Raw genomic sequence first — 16,397 nt, 5'->3', positions numbered from 1 at the left:
TGCAACTTAAATACAGTATTGCAGTGTGCTTCCACTAGTGCATGTGATGGAAATGTGTCTAAAGATTCATATTGAAAGTGTGAAGGACACATTTCATATGTTTCACTGGCGATGCATCGTGTTGTTCCAGATGTTTCTCAGCTTCTGCAGATAATGTTCATCTGCTGCTCATTTGTTACGTCACACACGTGTCGTTAGCGACGCTGTGATGCACACGATTATTAACCACTCCATTTGACGTTGATATGAATGATGATGATGAATCGGCATCTCTAAAACATTCAATCATTGATTGGTGGGATATCGGTCCGTTTTATGTGGTTTGGAATGAACAAGGAGGCTGACTGATGAACTAAAGAATTCAACATTGTAAATCCAGCATGGAGGTTACGGATAAGTAGAAAAGAACCTCAAGCAGGAATTATACGAAAGCCTTGGTCGACAAAGTCTTCGGCTCATCAACATACTTTGATCGAAAAGAGGGAACGTTGCGCCGCTGCTGGCATGGCTTTTTATGCAGACCAAGGTAAGTATAAGTCCCTTATGCATCAGCATTGTTCTTTTTGTCTTTGGTTGGTTGAGCTTTCTTATACACACTTCATTTCTTGTATTCTAGCTGTATAACTTGTGTTTTTCCACACAATACTAAAGATCCAACTTATATTCAGACACTGGTGCACAGAGGAAGAAGCTAGGTGCCTTCTTTGGACTGCATCTGAACTACCCTAAGTCTACGAAGCCCCTTTCCAGTTCCTCCAGCAGGTACTTCTCACTTTGCGCCACAGGGAACTGAAGCGTGCAAAGAATAAATAACGTATGTCAAGTCTACACTATAAAAAACAGCCTATAGAATCTACTACTATTACATGTGAGGTAACAATTTGCACTTTTGTGCACGTTTGTTTGGGTGGATTTCCCCACATGTTTAAAGTGTAGCAGACCACAGTCTGCAGACTTGTTTTTTTCCACCTGGCTAAAATAAAGAAGGCGGGGCAAAGAGAAGGTGAGAAGATTGGACACACCTGCAAGTGAAATAAGCAATCAACTGACACAACTGACAGGCTGTGTGCCAGGAGTGAGGAGAGAGGAACAAACCAAACAGGAGATCGCTGCTTGCTGACCTTGTGGAGTCCTACGAGAGGAATACCAGAAGACCTGCTCGACACTGCAAGCGGAAGAATCGGGTGGAGCGATCTTTTGGAGCGCCCGGGTCGATCAGGAAAGCTGAGTCCCCACAGAAACACCTCCGGGTTCCCCGACTCACTCTCACAGCCCACATTCCAACCCCACACTCACCTCACAATGACACAACATTTGACAAGATCTGGACTCCGTAGCAGACTTTGATCAAAGGCCTTTCTACTTTATTATTGGTGTGCTTTAACATGTGTTTCTTAAACTGCTGTACCTTACGTTTTGATGGGGATTATATCATTTATGTTTGAATACAGCTGTTTTCCCTGAGTAGATGGGCTTCCTGATTTGGTCTTTGATTTACTTTACATTTTTGCAGCAGAGGTACCCAGCTGGTCGGATACATTATTGTGCATTTTATGAACGATAGTATTAAAAAAAAAAGACCGGGGATAACGTGTGTTATTTGCCTGTCTGGCGCTGCCCTTCGTTTTAAACACGCACCCCTACGCTACAAAAGTAAAGCATACTTACGTTTTAGAACTACGATACACTAAAAGAATTTCGGTACAGTCTACCTAACCCCTTTATACAACTGATTACTTAGAAAAAAGAGGTCAAATATACTTTAGATTGTAAGTACCTAATACTTGTTATTAAAAATGAGACAATATGACTTATTAACCATTACTTAATCAGGGAAGGTAAGCTTTACTTTAAAGATATTTGATTAGGCTGTAGTTGTTACTCTTGAAGAACAGATGGTGTAGGTGGAAGTTTATTTGCATGGGTTATGATCAGTGGCAGCTGGTGGATTTCTTTTTTTTTGGTCAGTTTCAGTAAACGTCCCAGTATGATTCAATGCAAAAACCGGTATCAAACACACATTTGCAGTTAAATATTTAACAGTTTAACATAATAAGGACATCTTATTCAAGCAATTCAGTATATCAATGAATATATATATATATATATATAACAATTTTCTGAATATGATAACTACCATAACTAGTATACATATCCAACATAAATGACATAATACATATATTATAATAAAGGATAAATATATTACAATATAAATATACTATATCAAATCTATTAGGTGCATCTCAATATATACATGTTCTATGAACCTAGTTTGTCAGTGTGTTGAGGAAAGACAAACTCAAAAGCCCCACGAAACAATGAAATATTTTGGATAAAATGTCCTTGTTTTCATCCACATCCTGGTTGTGTGTCCTCACCGCAGTCCTGTGTGTGTGTCGCAGCTGGGTAGCGATGTTGACTCTAACACGCAACGTCATGCACGTGGTGTTAGCACGAAGCTAACTAGCTAGCTAAACATCCAGGTGCAAAAGTCACTACAGAAGCGTGGTATGTCTGCGGCCTCCCTCTCACCCCGGTCCGTTGTCTGATCTGGTCCAGCTTTCTTCTGTCAAACGGCTCTTTGAGGAGAGAATGTTCCCAGGTAGCGTTTGGTCTTGTTGGAGGGACAGTGCTCGCCATTGTCATGTCGCTAAATGGGCGCGTCGCGAGACTCGCCCTGACGAGAGCGCAGCGTAGGGCGGTGAAGGGCTCGCCCCAAATCTCAATGTATTGCAATGTATGGCACTCATTAACTTTGTCCTCTATGGAACAGCCGCCACTGCAAAATAGTATAATGAATTGCATAAAAGTAGTTCTGGGAAAAGATACAAAAAAATGTAACCTGATTGTTCTGTTGTTAACAGTGATTAATAATATTCTTTATTGCACAGATGTTATCAGAACAACATAAGAGGCCCTCTCAGAGCGACAGCAGGTTAACATAGAGGATATACATCTGATGTATTTGTGTTAGTTGTGTAGTCTCGTATCAGGGAACAGCTTAACGCATCAAGCAGCATGTGTTCAGTAGTGAGGGTCCCTCTCAGTGAGTGGTCTTTTCAGTCTGTAGAGACTGTGGATTTCCTCTGAATCTCAGTCAAAGAAAAAAACACTTTAAATGATGCAGGTTCAGCAGGTGTCGGGATGCTCTCCTAGCGGAGAGGTCAGGCACTAGGACCCGGGGAAACTAATAGGACCTTCCTGAGTAAAGCGCGCGTACAGCAGCAACGACCTCGCTGTCCAACAAAATAAAAGCGGATTGCTGCCTTTGAGAAGAAGCTGCTGAATGAATGTCTCCTCACTGTGTCCCTCTGTATCCCCACTCTTTCCTCAATGTCTCCTCACTGTGTCCCTCTGTATCCCCACTCTTTCCTCAATGTCTCCTCACTGTGCCCCCATTGTCTCCTCAGTCTTTGTTTACTGTGTCTTCACTGTCCCAATCATCTCCCCACTGTGTCCTCACCACCTTATCACTAAATGACAATTTTGTGTGTGTGAGGACAATGGACCCCCCTCACTCATTAGGTCTCCTCGGTCTGGTCCAACTCGTACTTCTTTGCTGCTGCACTGGATCTTGTTGTGAAAGTCCAAACCGGAAGTAGCAGGCGGCTGCCCGGCCCGGCGCCGTGCGCCCTGCTCTCCGTTCCTCTCCAACTTACTGTCAGTCTGTCAGAGACCACCTGAGCGCGCGCACACAAACTGCACCTCACTCACGCGCTCTCTGGCACGCCGACGCGCACACACGCATGCACGCAGAGTCTCCGTCCGACCCAGCAGAAGAACACAGGACAGAGACAGGTCTCGTCTATTGGGGTCCAACTTGTGTCCCTCCGTCTCTGGATGGGCGGATTGTGTCCCTCCTTCCCAGAGTGAGAAGACCAACACGAGACCGGAACTATGGACCACCGAAGTCCTCCCCGCGCGCTCTCTGCAGTTCTGCTCCACTTTGTTCTTCTCGGATCCGCCGCGTCGCAGCTCTTCCCAGGTAAGAAGTCCTGACACGTCCTGTGTGCGGGACACAGACCCGCACCGGGGTCGTGGTCTTGTCTTTGGCTCTTGTTCAGGGTCGTATTCCGGACATTTCCACGGAGGAAAGGTTTCGCTTAATGTCTGGAAGCGCGCTCCATCTGCTTTATTTCATCTCATTTTTATGATAGGGTTATTAATATTAAAACAATTATTCTGATCAATATTTGTATTATTATCGTTATTATTAATTAAATTACCAGTACCATTCTAATTCACATGCATTCTAATGAATTATTATGATCTTTCTAATTAATTACTATTCTAATAAAAATACTCCTCCTCGTGGACAACAAGAGAGCAACTTGCTTGTTTGTGGAAGAAGCTCCTTCACACCTCGAGCTCTCCCGCCTTTTATTCATGCGAGTCCGTTTATTTTACACGCTGCTATTAAGACATTTAATGAAAGCATATGTGATCACGTGGTGCATCCGATCATAAACACGACTGTCCCTACAAAGTCCGACAGTTGAATTGTGATTTTAATAAAAGTTGATTATCTTTAAATCAACAACGTCCGATGCAGCAGACTCCCGCTCTCTTTCCGTCCCTCGTCCGGCTCCGTGTCCGTCCGGCTCCGTGTCCACCCCTCCGGTCCCATCCGCTTGGTATGCATGACCTGTAAAGCAGCAGAAACGGGCCACTGGAAGCCTCGAACCTCCGAGTGTTTTCTCTGCCTCTCTAGTTCTGTCTCTCTACCTCCCCCACTCCCTCAAAACCTCCCCCACTCCCCGTGCGTAATGGCGCAGTGGGAAACCTACTTTATACATTTGGCCTCATATGCGCGTGACCGTGTGGCTCAGGTGTTGTTTGTCCGGAGATGCGCGTGACCGTGTGACTCAGGTGTTGTTTGTCCGGAGATGCGCGTGACCGTGTGACTCAGGTGTTGTTTGTCCGGAGATGCGCGTGACCGTGTGACTCCTGATAAAAGCAGATGTTGAGGAGAGAGAGCTCGCGCGCTCACGTCTCACGAGCTGCTCTGACTTCATACTTTTCTTTGTGTCTTATTGTTTCTGTTGTGATACTTTGTACAACAGAGGCTGTGTGCGTGCGTGCGTGTGCGTGCGTGCGTGCGTGCGTGTGTGTGCGTGTGGTTGCGAGAAGCTGAGAGCGGAGTGAAGTTTGTCCTTCGATTCTCTGCCTTAGAAAATATTGGTGCATCAAACACACACACACACACACACACACACACACACCAGCTGCTTTCTTTTATTTCAAGAAAACTTCTTCCTTAAGCTCCTTTGTAGAAGAGGAAAATGATCCCACCAAGAGTCTGTCTGTCCGTCCTTCATTGTGTCCGTCTGTCTGTCCCTGTGCCGCTCTCAACACGCACACAAACAAACCACTACATGCACACACAGACTGCAGGTAGTGGTTTGTGTGCGTGTGTGTGTTTGTGTGTGTACCCATTTACATTCCACTCAGTGACTCCTTTCACAGACAGTGACCATGTGACGCTCCGTCTAGCAACTTTATCAAATTAACAGCCTTTGATCCGCCAAATATTGAGACCCTCATTTGATTAGTCCGTGTGTTCTTGCATGCGTGTGTTCTTGCATGCGTGTGTGTACATATGAGTATACGACTGTGACACTCAGAGACAAAGAACAGCCACCGGTTTAAGGTAAAGGTGAAGAGAGGGAACACCAGGGGAGACGAGGAAACAAGTGAAGGAAAGGTGAGGAGGAAAAGCCAAAGAAGAATACAAGAAGATGAGGTCACATCATGCAAAGCAGAGGAACGGAAAAAGGAGATGATGGAGAAGAGGAGCAGACACACAACCTGATCAGCAGGGAGAGATGAGAAGTAAGAGACCACAAAGAGGGGACGGAGAAGGAGGACAACGAGGAGATGGAGAAGAGAACATGAAGGGGAATGGAAGGATAAGAAAAGGGAGGAGGGGAGAATGAAGGTGAAATAAATAGCTAATGTCTGGAGGAGAAGGAAAAGTAGGAGAAGGAAGAGGAGGAGAATGAGAAGGACAGATAAAAGACGGGAGGTGAAGAAAACCGCTTCATGACAGAGTGTCAGTCACCTCCTCAGCGCTCTGTTTAGTATGCTGTGTGTCCTCCTCCCCCGTGTGTGCCTGTGTGTGCCTGTGTGTGCCTGTGTGTGTCTGCCTAATCCACAGCACTTATTCTATTGGCCTGACTAACTGACAGGGTAATAGCATCAGGGCATGTGGACTGCTGAGGGCGTCCAGTGTGTGTGTGTGTGTGTGTGTGTGTAGTTTGTATCCTTATGGTTGAAATGCACTTATTGAAGTCGCTTTGGTTAAAAGCGTCAGATAAATGACATGTGATGTAATGTGTGTGTGTGTGTGTGTGTGCACAGTGTTTCCCTGCACTCCCCTGATAGAACAGTAACTCTCTAGCAAGACAAGAACAGAGACGAGTCCTTGGTCGATGCAAGTAGAAGATCATCGGTCATGTTCACCAGTGATGTTTCTGTGCTGTGATGCGAAACCATCGTTTCACAGAAAGTCACATAATTGGTTTGCAACGGATTTCTCATAGATCCAACGACCTCAAGGGTCTGTAGTTAGCCAACACCTCTGAAGCAAGAGTAGGTTTTTTAAGAATATTTTTAATTCCAGCTACCTTGAAGGACTGTGGTACATGTCCTCTCAACAAAGACACATTCATAATATCCAGCAAAGACATGCTAACCAAAGGAATAAGAATCAAATCCAAGAGACAGGTAGAAGATTTCGACTTATAAATCGTAGTAGTCAGTTAATTACGGAGAGACGTCTTATCTGTTTTAAGGCTGTCTCGCCAAACAAGCCTAGATTCTTCGAATTTGGAGGAACGCCATAACTGATCAGGCGTCTGCACAGTTTGCCTCAAGTTTTGGGTTTGAGGGTCATAACAAGGAGCAAACTTCCTTCTAGTTACAATTCTACTTTCTAGAGGAGCAATACGTCCAGCGGCACCCTCAGACAGATTGTGGCAGTATTGACCATTGATCTGGGACAGACTAAAGTTAGATGGGTGACATCATTCGTGATTAACATAGTATTTCTTGTCTATGGTTCCACTGAGTCCACAGTTAGATAGGTGACATAATTAATATATATTATTTATTTATTATTGTTATTCATTATGGGCTATTTGGTTCTCACAAGAACGCACAAGTCTGCTCCGATGCATTCTGGTTAAAATGGGCGGGGCGAGTCACATCTGGGCCTTTTGAGCGTTCTCAGTGAGAGGGCTGAACCACAGGAACATCTGTGAAACCCTTTAACATGACAGTATTGTATACTTTACTAGTGCTATTGTACATTCTAGTACCTTAGTATAGTACGTAACATGAGAACTCCATCGGAGAGAATGTGGGTCTTTAACCACGGAACCCGCGGTTCGATACCCGGTCCACTAGTCCATGTCGATGGGTCCACTTAACCCACGATGTCCCTGCAGGCTGTGTCATCAGCGAATGGATGGGTGGATGAATGAATAGCTTAATGGAGGCATGGGTGGATAGAGGAGTGGATGGATGAATGGATGAATAAATGGAATACATTTATGGAAGAGTGGATGGATGGGTAGATTGATCAATGAATAGATCGATAGATAGATGAATGGATGATGAGGACACGTAGTGTTAAAGTGCTTTGAATGGAAAAGAAACCAGAACGCTCGATTTAACATTTTAGGACATTCCTCTCATGAATGAATCAACAATGATTTGAAATGTTTTCATTGATTTTTGAGGACAGAGACAAACAGACAAGTAAGCACGCTGTATCTTTGTTTAATCTCTCTCTCTCTACAAATATACAAATGTATACATATTTATTCACATGTGTGTCTGTGTGAATCTTCATCCAAATCAGAGGTCTTCAACAGGGGGTCCGCGGAGGTACTGCAGGGGGTTGCAAACATTTTTTGGTTGACAAGACAATTTTCTTTTTTTTTTTTAACCAATTTTTTCCCCACAAATTTAAACGTCATCAGAATCAGGATTAGGGTTGTCACGATACCAAAATTATGACTTCGATACTATACCTGCCAAAATATTACTGTACCCGATACTTACGATACGATACCACGAATAGGATAATGGAATATATTTATCTATGATAGTAATAAATAAAACATCTGTAAGGTTCCTTTTATTCACCTGGTATCTGTTTGACTGTCTGTGGGATGAACAATGCTTTATTTACTTGCATAGTTTGATATTCTCACATTCATATTTTCTTAACTAAAAATAAAAAGGATTAGGTGGAGCTCCACCAGCATGGAGCCTATTATTATAAGTGTGTGTTATTTGGTACAGTTTTGTGTGCATTCTGATGATCTTATCGGCCCACATGAGTGATATTGTAGGTTGTTTTGCATGTATATATTTCTGCTGGACTATTCAGGAACTTATTTGCGGTCTTGCTTTGTCTTGTGTTGCTTGATGTTTGACTGTTAGGAAAGTTGTTGTCAAGCTAGCCAACAAAGCTACAGGCTGCCAACTCTCACGGTTTCCCCGTGTGACACGCGTGTTTCCATGTTTTCACACGCACTCACGCCACACATCCAATTTATTACGCTAGAAAAAAAAAATCTGCGCTGGTTCATCTATAACCCGATTCGCTGCACGTAGCGTAACTTACACCCGCCGTCAGCCGTAGCTTCACCCCCAACGTCTCACTCCAAGGTTTAGTGAAAGTGTCCCTATAACATTACAAAGAAGCCGACTCGAGAGCACTTCATACTAGCATCTATATGCTAGCGTTTTATAACTGCTAACATTGCTAACGAGATGTCTGCTAGCGGCTAAACTTACTTTGTTTATGACAAACTAGCAAGTCAACAATTTACCAAACACAGTCAAACATCAAGCAAGTGCAACACAAGACAAAGCAGACGTCCTCTTATAAGAGGACATTTCCTCTTTTCCAGACCTAAAAAATGCATCTGGGTAAAAGAGGACGTGTGGTCACCCGAGCTAACCGGTACCGTACCGGTACACCGTGCAACACTAATCAGGATTGTATTTATTGTCTTTAAATACACATTAACATGAATCCAACATATCGTAGAAACGGATAAATTGATGGAGGAGACGTTGTCTTTCAGTCCACCAGCAGCTCTCATGACGTCACAGGCACCAGCCAATCAGATCCATTCATGCTCACGTCTAAAGAGGGCGGAGCTCAAAGATAAAAGATGGAGGACCAAACTGCTGCATCTCGCCATCTGACTGAGCAGCCAGCTTAGCCAGCTAGCATTCACGTCCACGTCCAGAGCATACAAGCTTCCTATGTCCATCATAATGTCCTTCCTCAGACGTCTCTGAGCTACTGTCCTCACACGTGTGTGTGAGATAAGAGGAGAGTGTTGGGTATTAAAGTATTGGTGCAAGTGTACGCTATGGACACCAATCAGCACTGAGCCTGTGTGTGTGTGTGTGTGTGTGTGTGTGTGTGTGTGTGACGGTAACAGGCCTCTAACCCTCTGAGGTCCTATTAACCTTTGCTCAACATTCACATCCACACACACTCACACATATGTGTCACTAAGGAGATTTAACAATTGGTTAATTGGTTAGCTGAGGGTAATTTTCTGTTGAAAGTTAATGCCCCCGTCATGCATGGCTCCCTGTGGGAGGGGCAGAGTTAGCCTGTGTGTGTGTGTGTGTGTGTGTGTCTTTGTGAGTTATGTAGGCACTGTTTTTTTATACCAGTGTCCTCCAGTAGCTGCTCAGAGGAGCTCTATAAAAATATAAAACTAAACATTTAAATATTGACTATTATGACACAAAGTTACTTTGTTAGTTCTTTTTTTTCTTGCTAATCAAGTTCTGTTCCTTACATGAATAACTTTAAACTAATTAAGTACAAAGTTAGGGTTAAACAATGAAGGCAGAAGGACTGTGTGTGTGTGTGTGTGTGTGTGTGTGTGTGTGTGTGTGTGTGTGTGTGTGTGTGTGTGTGTGTGTGTGTGTGTGTGTGTGTGTCTGTAAATGGATGCACATTAGTGGGTGTGTGGGTGAATCAACCTGCCATTGAGGGTGAGTGATATTTGTGTGTCGGCACAAGTTTAGTTCTGTTTGACACGTGGAGGAATTCCTCTGCTCAGTTCTTCTGTTAGTTTTACTTCCAATGCAAAACGCGTCTCCATCTTCAGCGACCGTCTCGCTCTCTGCATCTACCTGACTGCAGCACACGGCGGGGTCAGGGGTCAGGGGTCAGGGGTCAACGCACACCGGAAGGAAACAAAGCTGCGTTTCCAATATTCTATCGCATTAATCTCGGCCACAATAATGTCATAGATTAACGTGTTCATTTTGACAACCCTAGCAGATGTGTGTGTGTGTGTGTATATATGTGTGTATATATATATGTATATATGTGTGTATATATATATACACACACACACACCTACCTGACATTTGCAATTGGTGCCTGGACTAAGTAGCACTTTATTAGCACTTTCGATTAAACGTTGTAGTTTAGCTTTCTTGTTATTTCCCTCTTGTCTGTCCTCTGTCCCCGGTCATTAGTTTAGTCATTAACCCAAATGTAACAATGAAACAAACTAAGCACACGGCTCAGGGGTCGACTAAGTGCTTCCGTCGGATCGACGGTTGGATTTCTAGTTCCACATGTAGATGACCTTTATGACCCTAAATGTCAGGAATGATTCATGCGATATTAATGTGTGGGATACAGGCGGACATGTACAGAGGAATCACTCCCAACAACGGCACCGCACACACACACACACACCAGTAATCAGCGATGTCGATAGCAGCAAATACATGACGTTTGTAATGAGACGATGAGCAGCTACATGTTTGTGAGCGTGTCATTGAGAGTGAAGGTCAAAGGTTAATTCCCATTAATACGAAATGATAAACCAGAGCTGACTTATTGATCGCTGCCTCTCTGCCTCCCACTCGTCCTCTTTTTGTCTCAGTCCCCTCTCTCCTCCTGAGAAACAGTAGACAAGTACACACTACAACACATGGGCAATATAGTTATGTTAAAGGAACATATGAATATACAGATATCATAAAGGAACATATGAATATACAGATATCATAAAGGAACATATGAATATACAGATATCATAAAGGAACATATGAATATACAGATATCATAAAGGAACATATGAATATACAGATATCATAAAGGAACATATGAATATACTGATATCATAAAGGAACATATGAATATACAGATATCATAAAGGAACATATGAATATACAGATATCATAAAGGAACATATGAATATACAGATATCATATAGGAACATATGAATATACAGATATCATAAAGGAACATATGAATATACAGATATCATAAAGGAACATATGAATATACTGATATCATAAAGGAACATATGAATATACAGATATCATAAAGGAACATATGAATATACTGATATCATAAAGGAACATATGAATATACACATGTGACCAAGCAATAAAAAATACAAAAGAACAAAACTGGACGCTAGCAGGTGTGCACACAAAACACACACACACACACTCACACACACACACACACACACACACACACACACACACACACACACACACACACACACACACACACACACACTAGGAACTGGTGTAACTTGGTGCCATCTGATTACTCTGGAATTGATTTGAAAAGAACTCAGCTGATTGAGTCACGTGTGTGTGTGTTGATGTGAGTGTGTGTGTGTTGATGTGTGAGTGTGTTGATGTGTGTGTGTGTTGATGTGTGTGTGTGTGTGTGTGTGTTGATGTGTGTGTGTGTGTGTGTGAGTGTTGATGTGTGTGTGTGTGTGTGTGTGTGTGTGTTGATGTGTGTGTGTGTGTGTGTTGGTGTGTGTGTTGATGTGTGTGTGTGTGTGTGTGTGTTGATGTGTGTGTGTGTGTGTGTGAGTGTTGATGTGTGTGTGTGTTGATGTGCTCAACAGTCCATTTAGGTGGAACCTTCTGCTTCTCTTTCTGTGGAGCTGATGCTCTGATGTGTGTGTGCACCTGGCAGTGTGTTGATGGATGACTGCAGGGTGTGTGTGTGTTTGTGTGTTTGTGGCACAGGCCACAGTGAATGACAGCAATGCTTTCAGTTGTGTTTGTCACACTTGTGGAACAAATGTAGAAATCATTTCCTTAGTTAGATCAAATGAAAAGTTGAGCTCAGTAAGTTACAGATTAAAACGTTTTAGCTTTGTTCAGTTTGAGCTTTCAGAGCGTTTGTCCTATTTTAAGATTCTGGCGGTTTCACAGTATCCTTTTTTCTGAGTAAACACATTCATTCATTGGCGCTGAAAACCCCCTGAACAGCTGCCTTGTTCACCTACATTCCCCTCGTCTGTAATGTCGCTCCATCGCTTCCTTTTTTGTCATAAGCGCCGCCTCGAGCAAATGCCTCCTGAAGCTGTCTGACCTTTAGCCTCATTCACTCGCTCTGCCATGACGGTCCGGAATCGCAGGTCTGTAATTGCATCCACTCTTCGTATTCCAACATGCTTTCTGCTGAGGTGATGGAGTTAATTCCTAGTGTTGCCACTGGGGCTGCAGGCAACGAATCAATGAAATCGATAAAAATCAATTATTAAAAGTGTTGGCAACAAATTTCATTATTGACTCGTGATCATTACGTCACTCAATGAGTTGCGGAGATGGAGAGGAAAGCGCCGGTTGTGTGTCACATGGAGGGTGCATATCCATAATACCAAAAAGGAAGACATTATGCCGTATAGTGTCAAGCTCATTGCAGGTTTGGGGGGGTGGCGCAGCTCTTTAGTCCCAGCGCAACTCGCAAAAGGAGGACAAATACTGCGCCGGACGCCGGACAGGCCACTGAAAACCCAGACGACTGGTCACACTAGTCACATGACGCAGAAGACTCAAGTCTTCCAAGGTGTGCAAGCATTTCACACCAAATAAACAAAGTGTGTCAATGGCAAAATATGCAACACACAAAATATGCTCGGGACACGGGAGCACAACGTTGTCCCGCTTTGAGGAACGTACTGCTGCATCCAGCTGAACAAGCTAGCGTTAGCTCGCTAATAAAAGCAGTAAAGCAGTTTTGGACCATTCATTTTAAAATCTGTTGTCTTGTATATATTTTGTGCTTTGTCCCATATTATTGTTGACAAATATGTTTGTACAGTTGCAATCAAAATCACGGTCGCCTGACTTGAACCCCGTCGAAAATCTCTGGTGGGATTTGAAGAAGGCGGTTGCACAGCGCACACCAAAGAATATTCCTGAACTGGAGGCCGTTGCCTTCCTCAGGAACGCTGTCAGAAGCTGGTGTCTGGTTCTGCATCACGTTTAGCAAACGGGTGCTCTAAGTACTGAAGATGAAGGGGTTGAATCATTTCCAGACTGCAGTAAAGTCATTAAGTAGCATTTTGTGTTGGATTTGGATAAAACCTTTGTAAAATTAGTTTCATTAAACTACTTAAACAATTCTTGTGTAATTTGTTTATTGTATGACAGGCTCCAGACTGCGACCAAATGGTCGCATTCTGCGCCTAAAATGAGACACAGTGCGAGTACATGTTTCATCGACCGCGACCAGTAAATTATCCGTTTGTTGTTTGGTTATTAAATGTTTGTGTTGCACACTTCAGCCCATTATAGTGAGCGGGAACCCTGAACGCCTCGTTTGCTCACCGACATTAACTCCAGAAGAAGACAGGAGACGAAAACAGAGAGGGGGGGGGGGTGATTGACGGGGGGGGTGACCACGGATGATAGGCTAATGTGTGAAAAGAGGCGGGTCTTGGGGGTTATCGCGGGAATCCTCAGATTGTCTCCTGTAAACTATTAGTTTGTACTTTCTTCCTAAAGCGAATGAGACCGAGAAGACGAATCCGGAGAAAGAGTCCGACTCAGATCGTGAGGAAACGAAAAAGGCGAGAAATTACGCTTTCGCGATGAGCGGCTGAGGTAGTTCACCTGGCTGAGGTAGTTCACCTGGCTGAGGTAGTTCAGGGAGACCAACTCAATGAGCTGCACATTGCGGGGAACACGACATTAAATAAATAAATAAATATTCATTTTGTATTTGTAAGCTGTATAACTGGTGTATGTTATTTAAACTATTGCACAAGTTTATAAGATTGTATATTGTCAAATTATTTATCAGTAATACAGTAAAAATGATGGGACAACTTAGCAAGTCGATTTATAGTGTGCTCCCCTAAATTTTCTGCTTGCACCCCTAAAACTTTAAGTTAGGGGCCACTGTGCTCCTAGTAAAAAAAGTTTGTACTTTTACTGCTGTCATATACGGCAGTATACTGTGGGTTATACAGTAGTTGATGTTATGCCTGTAAAGGGAGATGTGGTGATCCATGAAATGAATAAGCTTCCAGTGAACATGGGGGTGTGTTTGTGAGTGTGTGTGAGCGCTTATGTGCGTCTGTGAGTCTAGTGTAGTAAGTAGTGTTTTGACGTTAAAACCAATCCTGTTAAATTTTCTGATTTGTATTTTCTATAACTATTTTGTTCAAGGAGCCGAACCTGTTTATGGACTTTCTGAAGTCCTTTTGAAAAGTGAATTTGCAGTTCCGTTTTAGAATAAAGGCTGGAAATTAAAGCTTTTTCAAAAAAATCTGATTCATCAATTAATCTAAAAAAAAACGGACTAATTAATTGATTAGCAAAATAATCGTTAGTTGCAGCCCTAGTTGCCACCAGAGGCAATACCTGGATAAATAAATACATTCTACATATACTGAATGGCTAGTTCTGTTTTAATTTTTAACTTGCGGCACAAATGTCTGTTGTCATGGCAACACTTCGCCCCTGGACTCACATCAAAGGGCAGGCTGAAGAACACCGTCTGATATCACAGAAGATGCTCAAACTGACCTGTGAAGTGTGATGCAGACCGACGGGGACGGGGGGGTAAGGGGCTCTCACACACACCCACACACACATTGCAGAGGAGAGATGGTTGGTGGGATCTTATCCTGTCCATCTGAAGCTTTTTCTCATCTCTAACTCTGTTTGAGGAAGTATCATAAAGAACAGGGCCTCTTTTTTATGTATTATCATTTTATTTAATACGATATTATTATATTGGGTGGGATTCATGTTTATGTTCTTATGTGTGAATAGAAGATGGAGAAGTGACCTCCTGATGGATGATTTAGTATATTTAATGTAATACATTCAGATTTAATCTCTCAGGATCAGCACTTTATTTTTTAATCTTCTCATATATGTGTCTCACACATCTGTCCACACCTGAGGACAGAACCACACATGAAGGACACTAACAGTGGACAATGCAAAGGAGACAAAGGGACCAGGGAGAAACTGAGTGTTGTTTGGCATTTAAAAGTTCAAGTGTTTCTGAGCCACAAACCATGGACCTGGCCGAGAGTGTGTACATTAGGGCTGCAACTACCGATTATTTTGACAATTGATTAATCTGTCGATTATTTCTTCGATTAATCGATGAATCTGATAAAAATAACAGCATTAAAAAGCTTTAATTTCCAACCCTTTGTTCTAAAACAGAACTGCAAATTCACGTTGCAAAAATACTTCATAAAATGTACAGGTTGCTCCTTGAACATAATCATTTATTAAAAAATAAAGAAAAATACAAAACAGAAAATGTAACTGGTTGGTAAATATAAATGGGTTTGTTTTAACGTCAGAACTTGTTCTCTATACTACACTCACAAACTCTCACTCACAAACACACCCCCATGTTCACTTGAAGCTTATTCATTAAATTATTACCATCATTTTAGTGCAAGTTAAGTAAATGTATACAGCCCATCTAAGTACAGCTATGTGCTATGAGATTAATTTAAAATGGCACTTGTAAATAAATGCATTAGAGGCTTCTTAATTAGCCGCGCTGGTTTAATGGATCACAATGTCTAGACTAAGCGCACTAGACTACATTAAACACACACAAATATATTTGTCAACAATAACCGATATGGGACAAAACACGAAATACAAGACAACAGATTGAAAAATGAATGGTCCAAAAGTGCGAGTAAGTAAAAACGTGTCTCAGTCTTGCTAACTGCTTTACTGCTGTTATTAGCGAGCTAACGCTAGCTTGATCAGCTGGATAACGAGTACCAGCGGAGCTGCTGGAGGCTCCTTACGTTCCTCACGTCAAAACAGGACGACGTGGTGCTTCCGTGCTACGCTCCGTCGACTTGCATATTTTGCCATTGACACACTTTCAGGGCTGTCACGTGTCACGCATCGAGCGACTGACACGTACATATACATGATATATCTACATGTACATGTGGGCTTCCTCCCACAGCGACCGTATGAAGGATAAGCGGCTTTGAAGATAGATGCGTAGATGTATTAAGGTACATTGCTGTATTGCTTTTTCAAGTAAACACATTGATTCATTGACCCTGAAAATGCTTCCCGAT

The 16,397-nt window shown here is 42.7% G+C and overlaps 1 protein-coding gene across 18 annotated transcripts in view; it reads left to right on the top strand.

Moving 5' to 3' along the window:
• Positions 1-2,865: 2,865 nt before the first annotated feature.
• ptprt (protein tyrosine phosphatase receptor type T) overlaps positions 2,866-16,397 on the top strand; it is a 133,189-nt gene continuing 119,657 nt past the window's right edge. For all 18 annotated transcript variants that reach the window (XM_078092592.1, XM_078092591.1, XM_040204041.2 and 15 more), the window contains exon 1: positions 2,866-3,985. In XM_078092592.1, the coding sequence (XP_077948718.1) occupies positions 3,898-3,985 (88 nt within the window). In that variant the 5' untranslated portion in view covers positions 2,866-3,897. The remainder of the gene's footprint in view (positions 3,986-16,397) is intronic.

The sequence above is a fragment of the Gasterosteus aculeatus genome, chromosome 17 (genome assembly GCF_964276395.1).
Source record: "Gasterosteus aculeatus chromosome 17, fGasAcu3.hap1.1, whole genome shotgun sequence".
In the NCBI taxonomy this organism is placed as follows: domain Eukaryota; kingdom Metazoa; phylum Chordata; class Actinopteri; order Perciformes; family Gasterosteidae; genus Gasterosteus; species Gasterosteus aculeatus.
The sequence above is the reverse complement of the archived record's forward strand: the minus strand, read 5'-3'. Positions and strand labels throughout refer to the sequence as shown.